The following is a 25,184-nucleotide window of genomic DNA, read 5'->3' on the forward strand; positions in this document are numbered from 1 at the left end:
TCACTGGCTTTAAAGTTATTTCTACTTTTCACAAACACGATTGTCAGACACAGCCATCGCCGAATCCCTCTTACAAGTATAGTGCCTACAGTGGAGAATGAAGACTGCCGACGATGAACTGCACACACTGTGGACCCGCATACAGACTTGCATGAGTTTCTCGCTTGCATAATGCTTTCTGTGTGGGTTGTTTGCCGCTTTTCGAAAATATAGCATGAAGATGATGTTTCCTCTAAAGAAGCCATTACCCAAATGTGGGTCCACATCACCTTTCCTACTATCCTTCATTCGTGTGATCCAGAATGCTTAACGTTTATTGTGGATGTCTGCCACTTGTGGTCTTGAAGACCGCTTCTGAATGTCCGAGCTTATACCCTTTGCTACGGGTCCAAACCAATGTCTGCTCTTTCCTTTATATCAATCTTTAGGTGTGTTTAAGCCATCGCAGTCATTAGTTCACATGATAGAAGTTTGTTAAATGGCACACCCAGGCCCGTTTTACCTCACTGTGTGACTCGTGTGTCTACAGATTAAACAACATCAAGTGAGACTGTGGTTTCGGAAAGTGAGTTTTGAGCCACATGCTGCAGACTACATTAAGATAGGGGGAAGGGAGAGAACAAGAGACAGAGATTAAGGGGGTGGAGCGGGGGTTAAAGCGAACAGCTTCTGTCACGTGGAGATCCTTGCTAGCGCTAAAGGCTACATTGAGAGTTTGACAACAGCTGGTATGTGTATGCTCGCATTGGTGTGCGTTTCGGGTAGAAGCTCCGCCCCCGTTGGGGCCTCGAGGGGCACCCTTCTCCCCCCGGCCAATTACTTAGAGCAAAGGGAGGGGCTTTGTTTCTCTGTTTGGTTAATTTGGAATAGGGCAACAAATGGTATCGGTTCTAATCAATATATTTGAATATGACGAATTGACTTACCCGCCTAAGTTTTTACTGTCTTAATCATCACTGTTTGTATGGCAGTAAACAAAATACTACAGATTCGAGTCACAAGTTAATTGAGTTAGATTACGACATTCCAACTTAATTAAAAGCAACATTTTTAAAACATTACCGATAGAGTAAAGGACTGTGCTTTCAGCACTTGCTTTATGTGAAGTTGTTTGCATAGAAGACCTTGACCCCCCCCAAACCTCAGGCTCACAGACGCCCAACCCTGCCTTTTCACAAGACGTGCACAGCCACAAAGAAACCCAAGGCTCACTAAGTTTACACTCAGATTTTAGAAAACTTGCTTGGCAGTCTCTGGTGACATCATCAGCATTTCAGTAATCTGTTTTTAATGCTGAGAGCTGTGTATGTAATGTGTGTGGCTTTGTAAGCTTGAAACGTTTGTTTTTCTTTTGTACGTGTGTGTGTGTGTGTGTGTGTGTGTGTGTGTGTGTATATATATATATATATTTGTATTTATATTTTGTCTTGTGCTTTGTTTTTTGTTGATGGAAGATCATGAGATAATATATTGCTTTTATTTATGAGTGAACTATGAGACTTAAGTCTTTGGGAGGGGTTATTTGTGTGATTTGTACTTCACCTCCTCTTAGTAATAATGAAATGTGTAAATAGTTATGAAAAGAATTAAATGAAGAGACTTTTATCATCGAAAATATTTTTAAAGGTTTCATTAAGTGCTGACTTTAAACTTTGGGATCCCTTTTACATGGTGTTCACTTTCCTTGAACCAGGCAGTAAGGCAGCTTGGAACAGTTTTAATGCTTAAGTGAGGAACTTCATCTGAGAAATGTTGAGTTGTTGGCCTCAATGTTATTTAAATGTTATGGTCTTATGTCTCCTGTTGCCTCAATATGAGATTCTTGGAAGATGCTGACTATCAGGAGTTAGATTTTAATCTGGCCCAATTAATACAAATGTTTGCTTGGTCTGTTAGCATGTATTGTGGTAATGCACAGGGCTAGGTTTCCCCGAAACCTACATATGTCGTCGTTCTAAAGAATATACCACTCTTAAGGTAAAACGTAATGACTTGGCGTTAAGAAGGTTTCAGGAAACCCAGCCCTGAGCTTTGGAAAGTAGTTTACCTTGTATTGGTAAACTTGTAAACCGCTCTCCCAAATAATGTATGGTACGTTAGATGTACCGGTTGCACAGAGAATAGCAGCAAGAGTTTGCGTTATCATGGTCTTTTTTTAACATTTGATTGGTTGTGAGGCACAAAAATAACAAGCTTTAAGCATCGTCATGTTAATTTGGCAATCTTTTAACAAACCTTTCGTTTGAATAATCCTTATAAAATTGTAATATCGGAAACCTCAAAATGTCACTTTGTTCTATAAGTGCAATATGAAAATGTAAAAGCGCTGTCTTGCTTCAATGCAAACAAAACAATGAACTCATGTAACTTTGAATGAATACGTGACTACATGTTTTCCCAACCTGTGACTTTATACCTCATTTTTTCCTTTCCCAGAAAAATATTTTTTGTGGGGTCTGTAAATAAAGCATTTTCTCTTGCAGTCATGTTCTATGCAATACATTGTAGCAGGTTAGTATGTCAAATAAAAACAAAAACAAATTAAATGTGTGATTTATTCACTGATACTACAAAATGAAAAACAAGGAGCAACTAGTAATTACAAAACAATAGCTGTAAAGAAAAAGTTGACCTATATTGCCCTCTAAAGGGCAAAAATGCAAAAAAAAATTTTTTATGGAAAAAATAAGGGTGGGTCAATTTTTCTTAATTACTGTTCATTATATAACAGTAGGAGTTGCTTATGTTTATAATTCTCATCACTCTATATATATATATGTGTGTATATATAAATGAATTGTCTACATTACCAAACTCTCCTCTGATAGCTGTTGTGTGATGGGGTTCTGGTACATTATGGCCGTCATTGCATCATCCAGGTTTCTATTGTACACTACTGCAATTCCCATTACTGTAAAGGCATTTGAGTAAAAGGATCCAAAATAATGATATGTAAAAACTGTTTATCCATTTCATCCTATAAATGGTAAAGTCTCACCATATTTATAACCTTGACTTTATTTATCTGTGATACAGTGGTAATAATTTAAGCACATGTGACATGCAGCTGCATTACAACTGTGTTTTTACACCATAAATAAATGTGCACTTGAATATAAGGGATGACTGTATAGAGCCTGGTCTCACTTGGCTCGAATTTCTTATACGACAAGCTCACATGCATAAATAATGCAACAACATGCATAAAATCAGCTGCCATTATCCTCTTAGTCTATCTCTGTCAAACAGCATTGTAGCACGCTTATTAAAAGTTGCTAAGCATTTCAAATGCCCGATTATTCCTTGTAAACACGCCTCTGCCCTTTATCTGTGCTTTTGGTGGGGACACATTCTAATGCAGTCCTCCTGGGAGGGGGGGTGGATAAACTGATGTAGAAAATGGCTCCTTTTCTTGTATTTCACATTACAGTATTTAGAAAGCACTCTCTTTTTTTAGTTGGTTGGCTCACCTGTCAGTTTCCTATAAATAATTCACTGATTTCCTGTGGCTCTCTACCTTCAGAAGGTTTAAAATAGACCAAGGCTGTTTGTTCCTATACTTATTAATCAGAGGTATACTGTATATAATTGTGTTATTAGGTCTGTCAAAATACATTAATAATATGGCAAATTCTTTCACAGTACATGTATAAATATTTTTGTACTCAAATAATTGATTATGTCATCAAATAATCAGATTGAAAGAGGAAGTCAAGTCGTTTAAAGGTTGTAGTTTAGGGTCTTTAAGGCTAAGACCACAAACTAGTAGCCTTACTGACCTGATATGATGTATAAAATGGATCAAATATAAAGCTCAAGATGACTGAAAGAAACAAAAGCATTAAAAATTAGATGTGGAATGAGAGTTGGATTGAGTTAATGATTGTAAAATGTCAAGGATTGCAGAATTATCACATTTTCTCAAATAAAAGCAAATCTTATATAATCCCAGAAGACAAGACTCTTTATCTCCACCTGCTGGACTTACAACACAAAATGCACTTGGAAGCTTTTCACTTCTCGCACTTCCGGTTTTTTATTATCCCTGTATAAATGCTTTAAGTTCATCATACTGTACATGGTAAACCCATTTTGCTATTTAAGGTTTATATAAGTAGTCATACATTTTATGTAGCCTAATGTTTTTGTGATTGTTCTATTTCCTTATTTATGTATTGTTTTGTTTTTATTGCCTGGTGTTATTTATAAAAATATAAACTATTAAACAATTAGTTGTTAGTTTGTTAAATGAAGAACAGATCACATAATTCTAGGCCAATAAATTATATTCATTCACGGACCAAATAGATTATTAAGAATCTAGTTTTGAACGAAAATTATGCAAAAATTCGTATTTTTTCGTTACTGAATATGGTTAAACTGCTGTGTATAAATTCATTAGTTTGAGATAGTTTTGAGTGTATGAATATTTATAGTTTTGAAATGTCAACCAGTGTTACTTTGTCCGAGATTTTGGATTAAGAGTCTTCTAGTAGCTCAGTGGCAAGAGCATTGTGTTAACAACGCAAGGTTGTGGGTTCGATCTCGGGGGGTTGCAAATACCTGTGTAAAATGTATAGGATACATTTAAAAAATAAAAAATAACAGCGTCTGCCAAATGCGTAAATGTAAATATAAGAGTTGAAAGACGAGATGTATGGAGAAGGATTGAGCAGGGTAATGAAAACCCTTTTGACAAGACGGTCTGTTCCAAGAAGGGGGTCCTGCTGTTCTCGTTTCCAGAGTTAGTTCCGGTAACTTCTTGGGGGCTTTAAAAAGGTCTGGTAGGGAAAGCTGACCACTAGTAGTTACACGGACAACAACTCCATACATGCCCATTAAATAGGCTTATAAAACTAACCCACATCGGATATTTCCCAATTTGCTGCAGAGTTGTTTGTCGGTTTAGATACTTGTTTAGTGGTCCTTTACTTTGCAGGGTTTCCGTGGCTCCATGTGGATCATCTGCGCTTTTATTACGGCATACAGCTGTCCTGTTACTCGCAGTTTTACGTCAGTCGCTGCGCTACAAACGGCACACCGGTAGTTTATCGGATTAAACAGTGTACCTTTCTTCAACAAATTTTGTCATGGCCAAGTGGGGAGAGGGAGACCCACGCTGGATTGTGGAAGAAAGAGCAGATGCGACGAATGTCAATAACTGGCACTGGTGGGTAACGAATGCGTATAGCTTATCATTCATTTTTGCCGGGTATCATCAAATTTGTGGCACAGAACATGTTCTTGAAAATTGGTGTACACCAAATTAAGACGAAATACGTGTAGTTTTATTTGCAAAAAAAATGGAGATACTTATAAGTTTTATAATATATTTAGTTTTTCCAGCGTTTGTACGAAGTCTCTGGAATGTCCAGTTGTTGAATGTGCTGGTCTATATTTGGACGTTTATGAATGTGTGACAGAATTAGACTCTGTACTCTGTTGAAAAGCAAACGAAGACCTATGAGTTTAGACATGCATTTGACAAATTTATTTGATTAAAACTAAATATATGTATTTTGTAGCCTTCTAATGTACAAGAAAAGGAGAACCTGCTTTTTTCTGGAATTGTGATCTATTTTATTCTCTAAAATCTTATTATAGGACAGAGAGAGATGTGACAAGCTGGTCTCAAGATGTTATTAATAGCCTCCTCCTTGGAATTCGAGTAGAAGGTGAAGAAGGCTTGTGCGAAATCACAGACGTCAGCAATATAGACGGCGAGGCCTCCATCAATAACCGCAAGGGGAAACTCATCTTCTTCTATGAGTGGAATGTAAAAGCCACATGGACTGGTGGGTACACAGAAAACACCAATATTCATCTAAGCAAAGCATTTGAAACATTTTTCACTTTCATGCAATGTTTTGTACTTCAGGAACAAATAAAAAGGGAATCAAATATAAAGGCACTGTTGAAATACCAAATCTCTCTGACGAAAATGACATGGATGACTTAGATGTAAGTAAACACCTTGCTACTCCAATAAAACACTTTGTATACAAAAGCACTAACTGCATGAAACGTTTATTTCTGTTTTATTGTACAGATCTGTGTTATAGCTTGTAAAGACCAACCAATCACACCTTTGACTGATCTCATGAGGAAGCTGGGAGTCAAAAAGATCCGAATGGCCCTGGGTAACTATGTGAAACAACTTAAAACAGGTGAGGGCTCTAAGACATTCTTATTAATATCTAACTGTTTTTTGTATAAATTAACCACTGTGTTCTTGTAATTTGTTATAACAGAATTCTCTCAGGGTATGATTTTACCAACAGCAGATGAACGAAGTAAACAAAAAGAGTCACAGGCAAAGGTGAAGCTGGATAAAACCCAGGCAAGTTCTGACAGAAATGTGCTGGTCTTAATTCCACTTTGTATTGAATGTGTGAATTGAAAGATTAACATACTTTTATAAAAAAATATCTAGGGCCTATACTTTTAGTATGTTGGCACGGTATCAACATTGAATATGTTTCTTTCTCCACAGACTGGGTCATCCACCACAACTAACACTCCCACCAGTGGTGTCAAAATTTCAACAGTAATGTTCACTCTAAAAGACACTTTCCTTACCTCACCAGAAGAGTTGTACAGGGTTTTCATAACCCAAGAGGTAAGAATCTGTTCAAATACATATACAAAAACAATTAAAGAGTAACATGACTAGTGTTTTTTTTCTTGAAAGATGAACTGTGAGGTTGAGCTCATCTATTGCGTATCACTTTCTTATTGGTATAGATGGTACAAGCGTTTACTCACCTTGCTGCTTTTGTGGATGGGTGCCCGGGTGGCACGTTTCGGCTGCTGGAAGGAAATGTGCATGGACAATTTGCAGAACTGGTAAAATAAACGTTTAAATATCCAAAATAATCATCTCAAAAAAGTGTTTTTTAAAGTATCCTTTTCTTAGTATTATCTGTGGAATTCTTGCCTTTTCTTCTTTAGATTACCGATCAGAAAATTGTCATGAAATGGAGATTTTCATCCTGGCCAGCTGGTACATAAGTTTTAACTTATAAATAAAAAACATTCTCTATAATTTATTTTCTGTTTATTTAGGAACAATATGAGATGTGATAAATGTGATTTTAGTGACTGTTCTTTTAATTTGACTGTTTGGTGTCAGTGCTCTTCACTGTTGCATTTATTTTATTTTCTCCCCTAGGACATACAGCAACTGTCACTTTAAACTTTGTGGATCGAGGCAATGAGACAGAGTTGACTCTGGAGGCCAAAGGAGTTCCTAGCAACGAGGAGGAAAGAATGAAGGGGGGCTGGCAAAGATACTATTTTGAGGCCATTAAACAGACATTTGGTTATGGAGCACGACTTTAAACCAATGCTACAGCATGATCACGATGTCTCAGAAACATGGAAATGCAAAAGATTGCACACCAGTGCCGTCTTTATGAAACTAAGAAAATTGGTGCCTCTGGGTTTTTTTCTGGGTTTTTGCATATGTTAGGTTGTGTTTGAATATAAGATGTATGTCTGAATGCTATATTATTTATATGTCATGGAAATGCCAGACATGGAGAATGAAAAAAACAGCATTTTGAAAATATATTTGCTTGTTATACATTTTGCAAGAATTTAATAAGAATAAAATATCAATTCATTTTATAAAAACGAAAAACGTTTCTCTCTTTTTCAAGTTATTGAACCCGCAAATCATTCAAAAATCTTCAAAAATGAGGTCTAAAAATGAAAAACTATTATTATTTTTTGATAAAAAATCTAATGGTAAAACATAACACATCAGTTTACTGTATGTTTACTGTACACTGCGGAAGGACGGTCAGCTGTTAAAGGCGTTCCCACATCCTGCAAGCTGTCGTGTTCACATCTGCTCCATTCGCGTACCGTAAACGCCATACTGCTATTGTGTGTGCGCATCCGATTGGTCAATTTTCTCGGGAAGTTCAGCGATTGGCTGTTGCCTATGGTACTGTATCTTGATTGGTGAATCCGTGGCGGATTAGGAAATAGGGGGTCGCTCGGTATATACAGGAATATGCTGAAACATAAGAAACGTTAACGACGGCTAAACTATTATTACTGTTTTGAACTTCCAATTTTTATTTGAGTTGCTTTGGAAACATTATTCCGGATATTGTCTTGAAGTATTTTCGTAGTCTGCGACTGCCACATTATTAGGCTCTGAGAAGTGTGTGATTTTATGTGTTTGTTTAGCTGTGCTAGCTGCAGGCTGTCACTAGTATCGCAGGGCTGCTAGCTGCTAATGTGAATGGACTCTGTGGTCAGGTTAATGTCTGATTTGTAGTGCGAATGGATTGTTTCATTTTAATATGTGCGGTGTCTTCGCAGAAGTTTATTGCTGAGCGGCTTGCTGGTCTGATTTTATAGCTAGTGTGGGTTGACGTTATGCAGTCATGTGCAGTTCACTCGACTAACGTTAGATGTCTAGATAGTTAGTTGGTTAATTTAGTCAGATTATTGGTCGTCCCCCTTGTTTCAACATGAAACCTACAAGGAAGGCTTGTGTGGTCCTGATTCTGGCTGTGGTTGTGATATTGCAAGTGACAGCTGGTAAGTCCAAGTGTTTGTTTATAACATTAAGTCAATGCTGGGGGACCTAAGAATTTAGCCCTGTATTAAACTGAAGCATGTCACTTGTGTTTTTAGACATTAAATTAACTGAAAAAAAACCTTAAATGCATGATTTATTGTTAATGCATTGGATTATATTTGCAGATATTCCTTTGAATGATAGGAATGATGGTGTCACAGAGGATGGTCAGTCTCAGGTAATACAGCATGAGTATATGTCACATTTTTAGATTTATGTCATTTATGCTTGTGCATCAGCGAAGTGAGTTGGATTTCGTCATTAGCAGTTTCATCTAAAAATAACTCTTAAGGCACATGTATTGTGTCCCATATGTTTTCAACTGCAATTGGCTAGTTTCTTAAAACATTAATGCAAACACACAAAATGGCATTTAATAATAGAATGATGGGGCTCAAATGTGTAAACCAGTCTACTTTCACTTTAATCACTGCTTTGTTTTACTTTCTTTTGTGTCATTATAAGAGCACAGATGATAATGGTGGATCCAGAATTATGGCAGGTCAGGCGTACGTTCCTAAACATGCCCAGACTGAGAGAAGCACAACAGATACTAGTGTCGAGAGCGAGGTTGAGGGCATTGAAAAAGAAGATCTTCCAAGTCAGCCCCCTCCAGCAAAGGAGTATCGTAAGGAGGGTAAGTAGACCCAGGTGGGCTGACTTCTAGTTTCGGTATTGTGAGGTTTGCAGGTGCTTCCTGAATAAGACGTAATTTCAAATTCTCTGTGGTTAGATTTGTCTATGAATGTCAGAATTATTTACTCTTGCTCTGTTGCCAATATTTAGCTCCGGTAGGCTCTTATGTCTCTGAGAAGTTAGATCTTAGCATAAAGGCAGAAGATGTTTTGTTCCTTAGTTCCTTGTGAGCTTGTAGTAAAGAAACCTTTTTAAGCCACGTGTTCACGTGTGTAGTTTGTGAACGTGCCTGGTTAATCTAACATTTTTCCATTGGTGTCCGTCATATTCCATAGTTCCGGTGGTGAATGGCGGCACAGCCTCTGGGGAACCATGTATCTTTCCCTTTATGTTCCAAGAGAAAGAGTTCTCTGATTGCACTACTGAGGGCAGAGAGGATGGGAGGCTGTGGTGCGCCACAACCTATAACTACAACACTGATAAGAAGTGGGGCTTCTGTGAAAGTGAGTGAGCAGAAATGAAAGATCTCATAAACTCATGAAAGATTTCTTTACACATTAAGAGAATGTTGCTTTTGTGTGCTTACTTGATACCAGTTTATGTTCTTGCATAATCTGCTGTTCTTCGGCATTTAGCCTACATATAACAAGAGTTTCATCAATACCTGCTTTGATAAAATCAGGCATGAGTTGAGAAGTTGCCATTCCTAATGTGAGAGTTGTGTCTTCACCTCATAGCGCTGGAGCAGTCTGAGCAGAGGAGATTGATGGAAGAGGCTGAGAAACAGTACCAAACCACAATTAAGATGATAAATGGCACCAACAGAAAGAGCCAGAAGAAGGAGTGAGCGTTATTTCCTGTTATTTGTTTGCTTCTTGACTGTTTTGATGATTTCTGTCAGCAAATACACAAACCCCTGATACATGATGATACACTGTGTTTACTACAGTGGACATCCATTCAAATGACATACATTTGACTCGGCTGATGAAAGTTGATGAAATTGTCTAATGTGTCAATTGGCCGTAAACTGTACACATAAAATCTACATAGTCACATTTGCACAGACTCTGTTTTAATGTTGAAAATGGTTGAAGTTATGTTCTTTTCTCTTTTACAGGTTGTATGAAAAACTTTTGAAGATTGCTGAGAGGGGTCATGTCAAGGCCATGGAGAAGGTGGCATATGCCATGTTGTTTGGAGACTATTTACCCCAGAGCGTTCCTCAGGCTAAGGAGATCTTTGAGAAACTGGCACTGGATGGATCCCCTAAGGCTCAGACAGTAATTACTTTTTTTGTCCAACAGTTGTTTTCTATAATAAAACTGATATCAGTGCTTTTATGATTCATGGAAGCTGGAAAGAACAACACATTTGATCAATATTTGTAGTGATGTTGTCTATAACAAGTGATATTTTTTTTAACGCACTTCTGTTTTACCATTATTAATAAGGACTATTCAATTCTCAGGCACTTGGTTTCCTGTATGCTGCAGGATTAGGTGTGAACTCAAGTCAAGCAAAGGTATTTAATTTCTTTATATAGCAAAGCATACTCATTATAATATGAACTTATTTTGAACGAAGATACTCTTTTACATAATTTCAGGCATTGGTGTACTACACCTTTGGAGCTTTAGGTGGAAACCTGGTAGCACACATGATTCTGGTAAGAAGAATCCTCTGTCCTATGTTTTGAATAAGTGATTTATTTTTGGAAAGGTTGGATATAGTTTGAGGCAGGAAACTACACTTGATTACTTATTTAGCGTGTATGTCAACTCTCATGACTGTGCTACTTACATCAAGTTTGGTGTATCAACAAGCCTTGATCTGAACAGACACTAACACCATAGATGGAGTATCTTATTCTCTGGCCTTTGTAACGGTATACGTGCATGTATGCTGTTCTTTCAGTCCTACGTGATAAATCTCCTTAATGCACTTCTTTCAGGGCTACAGATATTGGGGAGGTGTTGGGGTTCCTCAGAGCTGTGAATCTGCTCTCACTCACTACAGACTGGTGGCCAATCACGGTAAAGCATCACATTTTGCATTCATGCTTAAATGTGGTCACCACATGGGTAGGATGTGTCCTGGAATCAGATTTGTGTACACAATAAAATGGATTGTGATTTAGGAAGCTGATTGAGATGCACATTATATCTTAATGCTTTTCAATGTTGGTGGCTATGCTATGTCATTTTTTTTCTTTCTTTACAAACATAAAAAAATTAGTTTACGTGCCTTTTATATGAAGTTATAGTTATATCTACAGGTATGTCCAATCAATAGTCATAACACAATCCAGACATTTACAGTTCAACAGTTAAAGCAAAAATGTATGTCAGATTAGATCTTAACTCCGTGTTGATTGAGGTCTGTATGTAATGGTAAAGCAGCCTAAGATGGTCTGTTTGTTTTTTGTTGGTTGTTAGTGGCCAGCGATGTGTCCCTGACAGGGGGCAGTGCAGTACAGCGGATCCGTCTCTTAGATGAAGTGGAAAATCCTGGTTCTAGCAGTGGAATGCTAGAGGAGGATTTAATCCAGTACTATCAATTCTTAGCTGAGAAAGGAGATGTACAAGCCCAGGTATAGTAAAACCAAGACAAGTCGAGCAAATGTTACAAGGATTTCCACCTGTGGTTGATTTACAATTGTAAGGTTGGCATTGTGAAGTCATCACAACTATTTTGTATACATTTGTTTATTATGAGACATTTTGATCCGCCTGTGAATTTCCAGGAAATTTATTGTAATGATTATAATGTGTTTTTAGGTGGGGCTGGGCCAGCTTCATTTGCACGGAGGTAGAGGTGTAGAACAGAACCATCAGGTGATTATTTTATTTAGTTTTTCATGAATTTTTAAGGCTAAACTCTTATCCATTTCCTCAAAGTTCTGATTTGAAATGTTTTTTTTGTCGTTTATTTTCAGCGAGCATATGAGTACTTTAACCAAGCAGCAAATGCAGGGAACACACATGCAATGGCCTTCCTTGGAAAGGTGTGTTGATTTTTGTGTGGTGTCCTATTTTCTTCTTCTTTGTAATGTAGCTGAAACCTCAACTGAAAACAAACAAAAGTCTTGGGGACACACGTCGTGATAAAAATGCATTCCTTGAATACACTTCTGATAAAAGTGCATTTATGTCAAATGCATAAATATTTTGCTCTTGTCGCATAGATCTTCATCTTTGCCATCTGTCTAACCTCTTTCTGATTCTCCTGTTTTAGATGTACTCTGAAGGCAGCGATTATTTGCATCAAAACAACGAGACCGCTCTCTATTATTTCAAAAAGGCTGCAGACTTGGTTAGAATTTCTTGTCCCTCAAGATTCACCACTGCTATTTGTCTTTAAAAGTTCTCCCCTAACTCAAACGCCTTTTTACATTTCTTAGGGTAACCCAGTTGGCCAGAGTGGCCTTGGTATGGCTTACCTCTATGGAAGGGGTGCTCCTGTGGTGTGTTTTTTTTTTTAGAAACACTTCCTAAGCACATAATGATTCTGGTAGTTGTGTGACATCAAAAGATGCTTTTTGTTAATATTTCTTTTGGTTCTTTCAGAACTATGACCTGGCACTGAAGTATTTTCAGAAAGCCGCAGAACAGGGGTGGGTGGATGGACAGCTACAGCTGGGAACCATGTACTACAGTAAGCGTGTGTTAGAGAATGTATGTGAATGTTTGTGTTTTTTTCCTGATGTTTCTGCACAAGGAGAAATAGGCAAGCTATTGGGAATATTAAGATGCAGGTTTTTCTTCACAATATCTATGCATCCTTGAATTTAGGATATTTTTATCAGATTCAGATCACAATCATTCAAGAATTTCCACTCAAATTATCACTTGACCTATTAACGCATAAATCTACCACTTAATAACTGGCTGTAGCGCTCTTAAATGAATACAAAATGTTACAAAATCTCAATTCAGGTTTCCTGTAGACCTTTCCTGTCTATCTTTCTAGCTCCCTGTTCATCCATGCCTTTTGATATCTTATTTTTATCTTAAATCGCTGCAGACTGCTCTTGGTATGGTTGCCTAGGCAATTGTTACCATGACAAACTCCCACCTGCATTCTGCCTTGACATGATCTTGACAAACATTGAACTGAGAACTGTCTTAATCACTTCTGGTGGTGGGTGTTTGAAGAGTTTGAAAAGTACATGTGCGAATTTTCCTTCTTTTTTCCTTCTTTTAGATGGCATTGGTGTTAAGCGAGATTATAAGCAGGCCCTTAAATTCTTTAACTTGGCATCTCAAGCGGGTCACATCCTGGCCTTCTATAATTTAGCCCAGATGCACGCGACGGGCACTGGAGTCATGCGCTCATGCCACACCGCAGTGGAGGTAAGACATTATTCTGTGTTGGTCTACCGTCTTTTATAAAGCCTTTTCTCGGTTGAGATGATGCGTGTGTTTTGTGAGAACAGCTCTTCAAGAATGTTTGTGAGCGGGGTCGCTGGTCTGAGAGACTCATGGCAGCATATGGAAGTTTTAAGGAGGGCGATTTGGACTCTGCTCTGATTCAGTATCTACTGTTGGCTGAACAGGGCTATGAGGTCGCTCAGAGCAACGTGGCATTCATTCTGGACCAGAGTGAGTCAGTGGTCTACCCCTCCACCAGGGGGAACCAGAGCCATCATATTGGCATATTTCAGGGTCTTATGGAAACTGTTTTAGAAGACTTTTTCTTTTAACACTTTTATTTTCTGCCCTTTAAAACACATAATTTTTGGAAATTCATCACAAACGCATGATGTTGCATTAAACAGCATTTTATATGCAATTCAGTTTTTTTATTAAATTTTACCTCCTTTGTGGTAACACAACAGATCTGGTAACCATGCATAACACATAATTGAAGCTGACAAAATGTAACATGTATTTGTTGTAAACAAGGCGAAACACTCTGAAGAATTATAAAATAAAGCTATACTGTTTCATCACAAAACAGATATCAGATTAGATCACAGATCTATAGACTTGAGGTGGAGCTCGGGGTGGAGGAGGAAGTTTAGTTCAGTATGCAGACATGCACGGCTGCATTGGACAATTTATGCTAGCATTTAACAACCTATATCTTACTCTGTGTGTCTCTAACAGGGGGGTCACAGATCTTCAATGAGAATGAGACATACCCACGAGCTTTGCTTCACTGGACAAGAGCAGCTGCCCAAGGTTTGACTGTTTGCTTTAACCCATACTGTCACACAAGCAAGTGTTTGATTTGATGATATTACTGTTAATCACCCTGCGATGCCAGTACTTCTTCTTCTTCATCATCATCATCTTCTTCATCATCATAATAATATTTATTTATTTATTTTGTATAGCATTCAAAGTTGTTTTCTCAAAGTGCTTCACTGCAGACATCACATCAGGGAAAACAACACAATTTGTAAAAAAAAAAAAAATACAAAAAAACCCCCAGATAATCTTATCAAGTAAAAGCAATCCTAAAATAAAACGTTTTAAGAAGATATTTAAAGTCTCCTGAAGTTTTGATAACATGCTGCACAAGCGAGGTAGATCTTCAGACGGTCTTAGTGAAAAAAGTTTACTTTCACTTTTGGAAAAAGAAAAGCAGCGACTCTGACAGTAATTTTATGATTGGATTTGGATAAATCACGATAGCGGTCTCTCTGTTTGTGCACAGGCTACACAGTGGCCAGAATTAAGCTTGGGGACTATCATTTCTATGGCTATGGCACTGATGTGGACTATGAGACTGCAGTCATTCATTATCGTCTGGCGTCTGAACAACAGCACAGCGCACAGGCCATGTTTAACCTGGGCTATATGCATGAGAAGGGCCTTGGTATCAAACAGGTGTGCACATATTTACATACACATTGAAGCAATGTTTACACAGAAACAATGCCCTTACCTTCTTTTTGTTTCTTTGTAGGACATTCATCTGGCTAAACGTTTCTATGACATGGCTGCAGAGGCCAGTCCTGACGCCCAGGTGCCTGTGTTCCTAGCTTTGTGCAAACTAGGCCTCGTCTATGCATTACAGTACACACAGAATCTCAATGTAAGTAACTTCTGTCCATGAGGATGGTCAGTCACTTTCATTTCAGTGGTGTGTGGACTGTTTTGTTTTTTTGTCAGGAAGTTAATAACATGCGTCTGTACTCTCCAGCTAAAGGAGCTTGCATCTCAGTTGGATCTTGATCAGTTACTGGGTCCGGAGTGGGATCTCTACCTCATGACCGTCATTGCTCTGCTCTTGGGCACAGTAATAGCGTATCGGCAGAGACAGCACCAAGCCATGCCCAGAGCACCGCCGGCACCCCCTAGACCCCCCGGTCAACCTGAGCAGCCTGCCGAAGAACCTGAAGAACAATGAGAGCGCTGGGATCAGGGTGAGGGTGACTACTTGGACTAAGACTGAAGGAAATGAGGCCCACTAGTTTCTCCCCTCTCTAGGACAGCCACTAACACCTTCACCCAGCTGTGGTCTTTAATCTTAAAAAAACCTTAAGAGCTCTCTGGGCTCTTTATGCTGCCCTGTCCAACGCTCTCTAGTTTTTCAGCTTCAGGAAAACGAGAGCTTGTACGATATCTTAAATGTGCACCTCAGGGTTTTGCCAGGTGGAATAACATTTGTGCAAATCAACGCTCACTATGTGGGGGAAAAAGAGACAGCATCGCTGGATGAATTATAGTAGTTGTGCTTTCTGCTTTCAACTGTGCTAAACGCCAAGGAGAGAACCTGTTGATTCTGTGCAACCCATTCAGATTCTTTTGTTAGTATTAAGCCTGGTACAAATCTTAATTTGGACATCATGCCTCCATTCTTATAGCTGTTGTCCAGTAAATTTCAATTTGTTGAAAAACTAATATCTGGAGTTGTTAAAATTTTCCAGAAAGGGGGTTTATATTTTTTTCTTCCTTCGCACACAGAGAATAAAGATTCTAACTGTTGAAAGGGTTGCTGTGTTTGGCTATAATACAACTTGTTTTGCATTACATCCCCTTTTTAGTTCTTTTCGTAGCTACAGGGATCGAATGGTCTCTAACTCCTTGATTATTATTGTGTAATGTCTGCAACTCTGAAATCTGAAGCGATTATTTTGTTTCAGTATGTGGCTGTTGATGTACAAACTCTCACTTTAGAGGAAAAAATAGTACAGATCATTTACATTGTGAGCATGTCTAGAATGAAAGATGGCTGTCGTTTCAGGTGATATAGCAATACTGCAATGTTTGGCATGAAGATTTGTAAAGAAAAGATATGGGCGTAAGATGAGAAACTAGAGTGTTTTTTACGAAGAGATTCGCCAGAACACCTGCCTGTTTTTGCATAGTTGTACTTATTCAGCAATGGTTTGGAATTGTATAAATAAAAATAACATATTATTTTTTTCCATGTTCTTAAAACCCATCATAATGCAAAAATAACACAGCACGAGACTATAAAAAGACAATTATTTCGTTTTCAAAATTGCTATGTTTATAAATGACTAATAAAAAAACGATGGGTTCACAGCTGCATGTGATTTCCTATTTTAATGGCAAATTAGCAAAAAAAGAAAAATTCTGTCTTGAGTTTACTCGTTCTCATTTCAAACCCATGACTTTCCTCAGATAAAACTTGTCAGAATAACTGAGTAAATTTTGTAAGGGGTAAGTGAATGGTGACCACAGCTGTGTCTTGCATCATGGACATTGTGCTAAACATCTGCTTTGGTGTTTTGTGAAAGAAAGCCTCATGTTCTCACTCATGACTAAATAAATAAGGACAGAATCGTTCTTTTTTGATAACCTGCCATTTAAAAGGTCCAGGGTAGGAAATTTAGCAGCATCTAGCCGACCCCTTCGCCCTATCTTTCGAAGCACTACGGTGGCTGACACGGCACTAAGATGTCTTCATGTTTTTTTCCGCTTCTTTGCCAAAGCAGAGAGTGTAATTACAAAACACACTCTGTAGAGCAGTTAATCCATTTAGCCCAACTGTAGAAACAACATGGTGAATTCCATGCAAGGGTGTATGTAGATAGAAAACGCTCATTCTAAGGTAATAAAAACATAATGCTTCATTATGTAAGGTCTTTATACACCTCTGAAGACATAGTTAACTATAATATATTGTATCTTTGTAAATAAATCCTCCATAAAATGACTCACAGCACCATTGGCTTAGACCTACAAGTGTTATTTGCATGATGCGCCACATAAACCAAAATACTTGTATGTTCATTGCTCTCTGGTGGAATTGTGAGTCAGTTTCTCCCAGGCCCCTGTGCTACATGGTTTCTGTTAAAGCTTGCTGCAATTGTGAATGGTCACCAGCCCCCTGGCAGTCGTATGTGTGCCTGGACCGTGCTTTATGTGACTGTGGGTCCTGAACTTCGTCACTCAGCTGTTTTGCGTGGGGGAAATAAAAGGGCACTGATATAATGGCCTTGTTCTTTCTGCACACACGTCCATTGTAGCCCGCTTGGAAACGCTCCACCATGGAGTGGCTTTTGTTTGCCGTGGCAACTTGTTTGCTATCCCTCTGCCCTGTCAAAGGTAAGTGCTGGATGCATCCAGAGCTGGGATGACATGAGCTCCAAAGCCCACGTTACATGTGTGAGCTCCTGAAAGGATATTGATAGCGAGACTGAATGATATCAGTAATGGAGCAGGAGTTTTACGCAGACCACTTTGGTAGTGCTCGGCATTTCATTGTCAACAGAATCTGACCGTGAAATCTGTTTCCTACTCTGTTTCTGATCCGTCTAAAGTCTACAGTACTTTTGGGTCTTAACATTTTTCTCAAGGGAACGAATGGAGGCTGGAATATGAAGAAGGACTAAGTCACAACAGCAAGGAAGCTCTCAAGAAGGTGAGGAAGTGATGGTCATCACACAAGCAAGTTTACGTGCCGGTATGTCATTGGTTGCGATGCAGAATGTGGTGGTTATAACATTTATGTTTCATGTAACAATTGTTACAGGAGTTTCCTGAGAAAACAAGGCCAATCAGTTTCAAACATCCACTATTCATGTGTCCTGACATGAGCCCCTCCTCTTCTGTGCCCACCTCAGGTAGACTGGTCTAGGATCAGTATTTTGAACTTTTGTTTATGGTTCACATTGTCTGTAGTGAATGCATTACTGATCTTAAATCATGATATTGTCGCTGTCCTAACAAAACCTTGTAGGCCTATGTACAAATTCACTGTTTTTCTCATTCTTTTTAAATGATCTGTGTTGTCAAAGTTGTCAAGCACTTTTTAATATTTTCTAGTTAGATCATTGCACACATAAAAGGTGACGATTAATAAAGATTTATGGTAAAAAAAGAATCATAAAATAGGCCTATAACGTTACGAGGTTTCAGAAGGACAGCAGCGATATGTCATCGATAGGTTTCTGCATTAAAAACATTATCAATGTGTTGTATATTTTGTTCACTTGTGTACTAACATGATCCTAGGTGTTTCCAACAATGTTTAATATCCTAGAAATGTTTATTTTATCCAACGTAACGTCCCTCGTCGGTTTCATTCAACGCTCGTTCACACAGCGCCACCATGATACGCATTTGTTGTTGTTTTAAAGATGCGACCTCTAGCGGCCAAAATTAAATCGACAGTTCACCCACACATTAAAATTCTGTCACCATTTACTCACCCTGAAGTTGTTCTAAACCTGTATACATTTCTTTATTCTCTTATATATGGGTCAATGACGTGACATGTATTTTTTGTGTCCAAATTCATTATTTTCCTAAAAAGAATTTGAATAAATACATGTCATATATCAAATGGATCTACAATATGTCCTTTATAAGAAACCCTTTTCATTTTATTGAAATTCAATAGATTTTTTGAGTTTTGGTGTTTGAAAGACCAAAAATGTCAGGTGGTGCGACCGTCCGAACATACAAACAGAGAACAAAACTGAGAAATAAATGTTAATTTTCTCAATAAAATTCTTAATAAAATATTTTGGCATGATTTTATGTTAAATTTCTTATATATGAGGGGAAAAATACTCAGTGCTAAATACATTAAATGTATATTATTTTAAATTAATATATGGTCGCACCACCTGACATTTTCTTATTTGTCATTGACCCATATATATATTTTTAATATTTTGTGTCCTGTTGAACACAAAATGCAATATTGTTTTGAATTTAGGGAAGCAAAAAGTCCTCGGGCACTTTTGACTACCATTTAAATGTTTCCTATGGTGGTCAATGATGTCCTAGAACTGAAAGCTGTGTGTCCTTTGTGTTCAGCAGAACAAAGTCATTTATATAGGTTAAATCAACTTGAGGGTAAGTAAATGAAGAAAGAATTTTCATTTTTGGGTGGAGTATCACTTTAAATGCTGTGCCTTTATATATGATCAACACTATTGAACTAATTCTTTATAAGATTTTTATTGTGTCTCTCTTTAGTTGAGCGGGTGAAGGCGGCCGATATTAAAGTGATTGCTGCTCTTGGGGATTCATTGACAGTGAGTGCATTTATTTACCATTCCTCGTTCTGATTAATCCATAGTTAATGGACACCATTCATTTGTAAACTGACAATTTAAGATATTCTATTGTCTTTTAATAACAATGAATCATGAGGTGAAATGCGTTAACAGGTTGACCAGGTAACAGGTACAAAAGAAAAATCGCAGACACAGCAATGGAGTTGAAAATAATAAACGATAATAATGATTTTGACAGTTTTTTTATTCACTTGAAGACAGCCATTGGTGCAAATGCGACAACAGTTCTTGGCATACCTATTGAATTTCGACACGTGTCATGGAGGTAAACGTTTTCTGTTAATATTGATACTACCCATTTGTTTGTTTTTCTGCTTTTCGAAAGTGAAAAGTCAATAGATATCATGCTGTATTGCTTATATTTGTTGAAATTCTAATAAAATAATGATGATACCGGAAGATTTGCTAACAAAATGTGTCTTTCATTGTGATTGGATAACGTAACAGCATTGGGGGTTATGGATCCTTTCAAGATGTCATTACACTTGCAAGTATGCCATTACCTATATCAGTCATATTCTGCATTAACCATATTCATAGTTTAGTTGCGAAATACCAGTCAAAGTGAATTAGAATCAGTTTGCTTTTCAAGCAACTGATCAGGACTCTTCTGTGCTCTTGATTTAGACATCATTCGACTCTTCAACCCAAATGTAGTGGGACCTGCCCCAGCCAAGACAGTCCATGGAACCCCAGCTCCTCTGTGTGAGACAGGATTTAACCTGGCCGTAACCGGACATAATACCTTGTAAATGCCAGTACATCACCAGTCATTCTTCTCAAACTGCTATAAGAACAAACAGAAAAAATGAAAAAATGTCCTGGCTGCCATGGAGATCATATATTTTTACATGAAACTTTGTTTAAAAAACTTTGGCTTTTTTATGGACAATCAGTTAATAATTGAATGTTGCCTCTCTTTTTAGTAATCTACCTGAACAAGTCTGGCATTTGATTGACACATTGAAAACGTATGAGGTAAGAAGTACTTACATTTCCTTTACATTTTAGTTGATTATATTTTTTCTGTGCTTTTGAATATCCTGTTTCCAAAACACGGTATCTTTCTCTTCTGTGTATTTTGTAACTAAAACTGAACATTTTACTTTGTACTGTACATTGTACATTTACTTTTCACTGTTCTTTGTACATTTACTTTGTACAAACAATTCTGCTTTAATTGTTGTATGAATTATATTACTTTAATCATTTTGACCTTACATCTTTTGCTACAGAAAATTAACTTTGATGAAGACTGGAAACTCTTGACCATTCTAATTGGGATGAATGACATCTGTGATTACTGCAAAGACAAGGCATTGCTTACAAAGCTGTTTTTCTGGACAAATCTATTGGCAGAGTGAAGAATCTTCTACAGTATTGACAAATTTTGTTCATAATGTCAAACTGGGATCTAAAACAAAATTTTCATTGAATTTGAACACATAAAGATGATTGTAGAGATAATCATTAATGTCATACGGATGTGTTTTATTGTTGTGAAGTGGCGTGATTTAAAATGGGTTCACTCTTTGAAAAGCAGCATCTCCAGGCTAGCAAAATGATTTAGTGACCATTCTTTTGAATTCAGTCTTGTAGGAGTGTTTTCAAAAAGAACTAAATTTATTTCCTCTATTTATGCATACAGTCCCTCTTTTCAGTGGAGAACTTTGTCCATTACATGACGGTGTCCTTGGAAATGCTCAGGAATGAGGTATTAGCAGGCTTTCAGATTCTCTTCAGATGTTTAGTGTTGGCTTTTTTATTACAGTAATTAACCTCGGGTTGATGAATTAAAATGAAACTGAATGTGATTTTAGTCTATGTCAATTAATATGCAATTAAAGTGAAACAAAAACATTTCTGTGCAGGTTCCTCGAATGATAGTGAATGTGGTTCAGATATTGCCCATGGAGACCCTGAGGGAGGTACAAAAGCCCACCCCAGGATGTCTGCTCCAAAGGTTCAGGAAATGGAAAAACTTGATGCCATGGATACAAATCATTGAATCTTTTAAATACTCTTTTAAATATTTGAATCTCACATTTGTAGAGCATCACTGTCATGTATAATGTATAATAACATGGTTATATGTCATCGTTTTACTTCAGGTCATTTTGCTCATGTCTGGTAAAGCCAGCCGCTGGATCTGCTGATCTGAAAGAACTAATTGGAGTCAACCTGGAATTCCAGGTGTTTGTTTTGACCATTGTTTATATCGATAAAAATTGCATATAAACCTACTCCAATATTTTGGTATTTGTGCTTTTTGTATTATGCAAATAACCCAATGTTGTGTATTTTTTTTCAGAAAGCATTGGAGCAACTATTGTACAGTGACCGTTTCTTTAAGAATGACTTTGCCATAGTTTTGCAGCCATTTCTGAAACACGCCGATCCACCAAGACTCCCTGTAAGAAGGCTGTTAACTATAACAGAGCATATTTGTTCATTACTATAACTATTGGAGGTGTGCTGTTAACCTCACATTGAGTTTAAAGGGATACTTTAAAATGAAAATTCAGTCATGAATTACTCACCCTCAAGTTGTTCCGAGCCTGTTTAAATTTCTTTGTTCCGATGAACACAAAGATATATGTTTGGAATAATCTCTGGGACATAATTGCCTACCATAAGATTTTTTTTTGTTCGGTTGAACACGAAATCATATATTTTCCAGGATTTAGTAAAGCAAAAATTTCTAGATCGCCTTTGACTTCCATTTTAATTTTACCTACTATATGGCAGTCAATGATGTGCCAGAAATGTCAGTTGCTAACACTTTTCCAAATATTCATCAGAACAAAGAAATGCATACTGTTTTGTAACAACATGGGGGGAGTAATTCTTGGCAGAATTTTCATTTTTGGCTAGAGTTTATCTTTAAACCTCCACTTCTTTATTATAATGTGTGCTATGTGTGATTTCATTACCATATCATTTTCACCGGTCAGAATGGGAAGATTGACATGAGCTTCTTTACTCCTGACTGCTTCCACTTTACCATGAAAGGACATGAGGAGTTGGCCAAGGGACTTTGGAACAACATGGTAAATGATATTGATTTCTTTAACTTTAAAAAAAAACTCCTCAAAGCAGCCTTCAACCGCTTCATACAGATGCAAGATGTGCTGCATAATCTATTTACATTACTCTTAAGACTGTTTTAAACAGATGCATTTATCCAGTAATATCTTATCTCTCATTTGTGTGGAAAGTTTCAACCTGAGGGGGAAAAGTTCATGGTGGAGAGCTTTTCGAACCCTATTGAGCTCAGTTGCCCCCCTGTGGTGAGAAATCATTACTACTGTCCTTTTTATGCAATTTGTCTTAAAATGTCCTTATAATGACAGGAAGGATTAGATTCACTTGTTATTTTTCCTCATGCTCAAACTAAACACAGGGTCATCCATACATTTATACCAGACCTAGTGCTTCAAAGACTGATCCGGCGCTTCCTGAGATACCCCAGTCAGCTGGCATCACACTCGCATCTCTATACCTCATGCTTGTCTTGGCTTTCCTTCCACTCTGGTTGGCTGTTAATCTGGTCTCCTTGTAGGACGTCCATATGGAGTATCATGGTACATGATGTCTGCCCAGCTCGATGTTCTACTTGGCATGGATATCACTGTTTTGAACATTGTTTGGGCTTTGAACAAATGTTGTTCTATTCAGAGACTTTGGTATAATCTGTAGAACTGGTAACGGAGTAAACCAGAACAAAATTATGCTATCATTGCATTGAAGACTCTTTTAAATGGCTCTGTGTGAGCAATGGAAAGCGAAACGTTGAAACCTCAGAATAGAAAAATATATGCTAACCTGATAACCTTTGCTGATATAGTTAACCGAAATAGCACGACGACAGGTGCATAGCCGCATTTAGCTCTGTGTAATGGAGCCATAATCAATTTAGGTTATTGTGTAAGATAATTTAAACTGGTTTGAACAAAAATGACCAAAGGATACACTGTAAACTCATTTAGCCTCTCTGGATACTGGAATTTAATGTTGAGTGAGGATTGCTTTGCTTGCGAGAGCATGATAAAAAAATAAATGCTTTGAAGGTTTCTTAATGGCCAGAGTAAAAGTGAATTGCTTTGGCTGCTGGAACATGAGAGGTGCTGTTATTCTCCTCAAATAAACCTTTCTATGCGACACATTTTTATTTTTGACCTTTATTTTTCTTTGAATATATGTTTAGTGCATAAAAGCTACGAGTTATTTACAGTCTTTTTAATAAAGGATCTAATAAAAGTCATTTTTTGAACCATTATAATTGAAAGGCTTTAGTTCTTCTTTAGCTAAAATGCAGCACTTAAAAGTTCTTGGATCTTGATTCAGTTACTCAAACAGTCAATTCAAAGTCATTTAAACCTATAAAACAAGCAGTACAGCAGGAATATTGTGTTGGCAGGGTTGCAAAGGCAAATGGCTTAATTCCATCACTTACAGTATTTAGTAGCTTTACATTCACAACAAATGTGTTGAAATTTTGTCAGACCTTTTTGGTTGTCAAGTAATAATAATTAAGCATTTTCAGTGCTGTAAAAGCTACTTTAATGCAAGGCATTTTCAAAGTCACAATGCTGTCTCCCTCAGCATCAAAACATATGTTTGCTTGCTTTGTTCAGGAAAGGATATTTAGTGATGTCTGATTATGTGGTTGTTTTTTAACCTTGTTTGATTTGGTCTACGTTATGCCTCAAAACTGTCAGTCTCTGGCAGACTTGCTAAAATCAGCCTGTTTTCAGTTCCCAAGACTTAAAGTGTTTTTTAAACTGGCAATTAATTTGAAAGTAATATCAGGTGCATACATTTGGCACAGAATATTAAAATCTTAACATTTGCGATATTATGAAATAACAGGAGTATGTACATATATTTGATATTTTGGGAGACTTTGTGTATAACAAATTACATGACACAGATTCATGCACAAGGGCTTCAATATAACACCTTTCAAGTACTCGATTAAAGTCTGGCATTGAGATAACACAATCATCTGATTTAGTTTGACATTTAAGTTAAACTTGCATGGATTGAATCACTTCAATTCATTTATATTTGAGATGTTTGTTTTCTATTAGAACCGGACCATTGTTTATAATGAGTGACAGGATTCTTTATTCATCTTGATGGTGCGGCCTGGATACAGTAAACAGTTCAACGATCATTTGAGAAAGGGCAAACACTGAAGCCAATCCAACACAATCTCCCCTTTATTGTGCACTTGATTAGAATCTCATTGAGATGTGATATAGGAAATTTAAAATCGGATAAATATTTGCCTTATTAGACACTAATGAAAAAGATGAATTACTGTTCATGACGTTGTAAGAATGATGTAACCTGCTTTTAGATTTTATATTTTATGGATGTAGGTAGAGGGTAATTGTATTAAATTTCACTATAGCAAACAAGCTTTTTTTCTTAAAA

The 25,184-nt window shown here is 37.3% G+C and overlaps 4 protein-coding genes across 4 annotated transcripts; all 4 read left to right on the plus strand.

The window, feature by feature from the left end:
- Window positions 1-4,704: 4,704 nt before the first annotated feature.
- On the plus strand, window positions 4,705-7,642 carry ahsa1a (AHA1, activator of heat shock protein ATPase homolog 1a). Its single transcript, XM_056764739.1, has 9 exons — window positions 4,705-5,170; window positions 5,605-5,795; window positions 5,879-5,961; window positions 6,050-6,167; window positions 6,252-6,340; window positions 6,494-6,619; window positions 6,745-6,846; window positions 6,952-7,003; window positions 7,172-7,642. Exons 1-9 carry the CDS (start codon window positions 5,091-5,093, stop codon window positions 7,339-7,341), a joined length of 1,011 nt encoding a protein of 336 aa, XP_056620717.1. The 5' UTR covers window positions 4,705-5,090; the 3' UTR covers window positions 7,342-7,642.
- A 351-nt stretch (window positions 7,643-7,993) lies between these two features.
- On the plus strand, window positions 7,994-16,734 carry sel1l (SEL1L adaptor subunit of ERAD E3 ubiquitin ligase). The gene is made up of 21 exons (XM_056764599.1): window positions 7,994-8,556; window positions 8,722-8,774; window positions 9,062-9,233; window positions 9,568-9,735; window positions 9,970-10,075; window positions 10,353-10,515; window positions 10,704-10,757; window positions 10,842-10,901; window positions 11,187-11,268; window positions 11,671-11,825; window positions 12,013-12,069; window positions 12,171-12,239; window positions 12,470-12,547; window positions 12,636-12,698; window positions 12,802-12,889; window positions 13,439-13,587; window positions 13,671-13,836; window positions 14,344-14,418; window positions 14,897-15,069; window positions 15,149-15,277; window positions 15,386-16,734. Exons 1-21 carry the CDS (start codon window positions 8,487-8,489, stop codon window positions 15,590-15,592), a joined length of 2,337 nt encoding a protein of 778 aa, XP_056620577.1. The 5' UTR covers window positions 7,994-8,486; the 3' UTR covers window positions 15,593-16,734.
- A 968-nt stretch (window positions 16,735-17,702) lies between these two features.
- LOC130433950 (phospholipase B1, membrane-associated-like) lies at window positions 17,703-21,106 on the plus strand. Its single transcript, XM_056763757.1, has 9 exons — window positions 17,703-17,760; window positions 18,012-18,076; window positions 18,188-18,278; window positions 19,642-19,700; window positions 19,940-20,007; window positions 20,190-20,233; window positions 20,370-20,490; window positions 20,669-20,720; window positions 20,978-21,106. The coding sequence occupies exons 1-9, from the start codon at window positions 17,703-17,705 to the stop codon at window positions 21,104-21,106; spliced, it is 687 nt and encodes a 228-aa protein (XP_056619735.1).
- A 226-nt stretch (window positions 21,107-21,332) lies between these two features.
- Window positions 21,333-23,847, plus strand: LOC130434435 (phospholipase B1, membrane-associated-like). Its single transcript, XM_056764600.1, has 7 exons — window positions 21,333-21,456; window positions 21,614-21,705; window positions 21,854-21,935; window positions 22,054-22,155; window positions 22,697-22,792; window positions 22,961-23,032; window positions 23,146-23,847. Exons 1-7 carry the CDS (start codon window positions 21,424-21,426, stop codon window positions 23,302-23,304), a joined length of 636 nt encoding a protein of 211 aa, XP_056620578.1. The 5' UTR covers window positions 21,333-21,423; the 3' UTR covers window positions 23,305-23,847.
- Window positions 23,848-25,184: the final 1,337 nt, after the last annotated feature.

Source organism: Triplophysa dalaica, chromosome 13 (genome assembly GCF_015846415.1).
Source record: "Triplophysa dalaica isolate WHDGS20190420 chromosome 13, ASM1584641v1, whole genome shotgun sequence".
In the NCBI taxonomy this organism is placed as follows: Eukaryota; Metazoa; Chordata; class Actinopteri; order Cypriniformes; family Nemacheilidae; genus Triplophysa; species Triplophysa dalaica.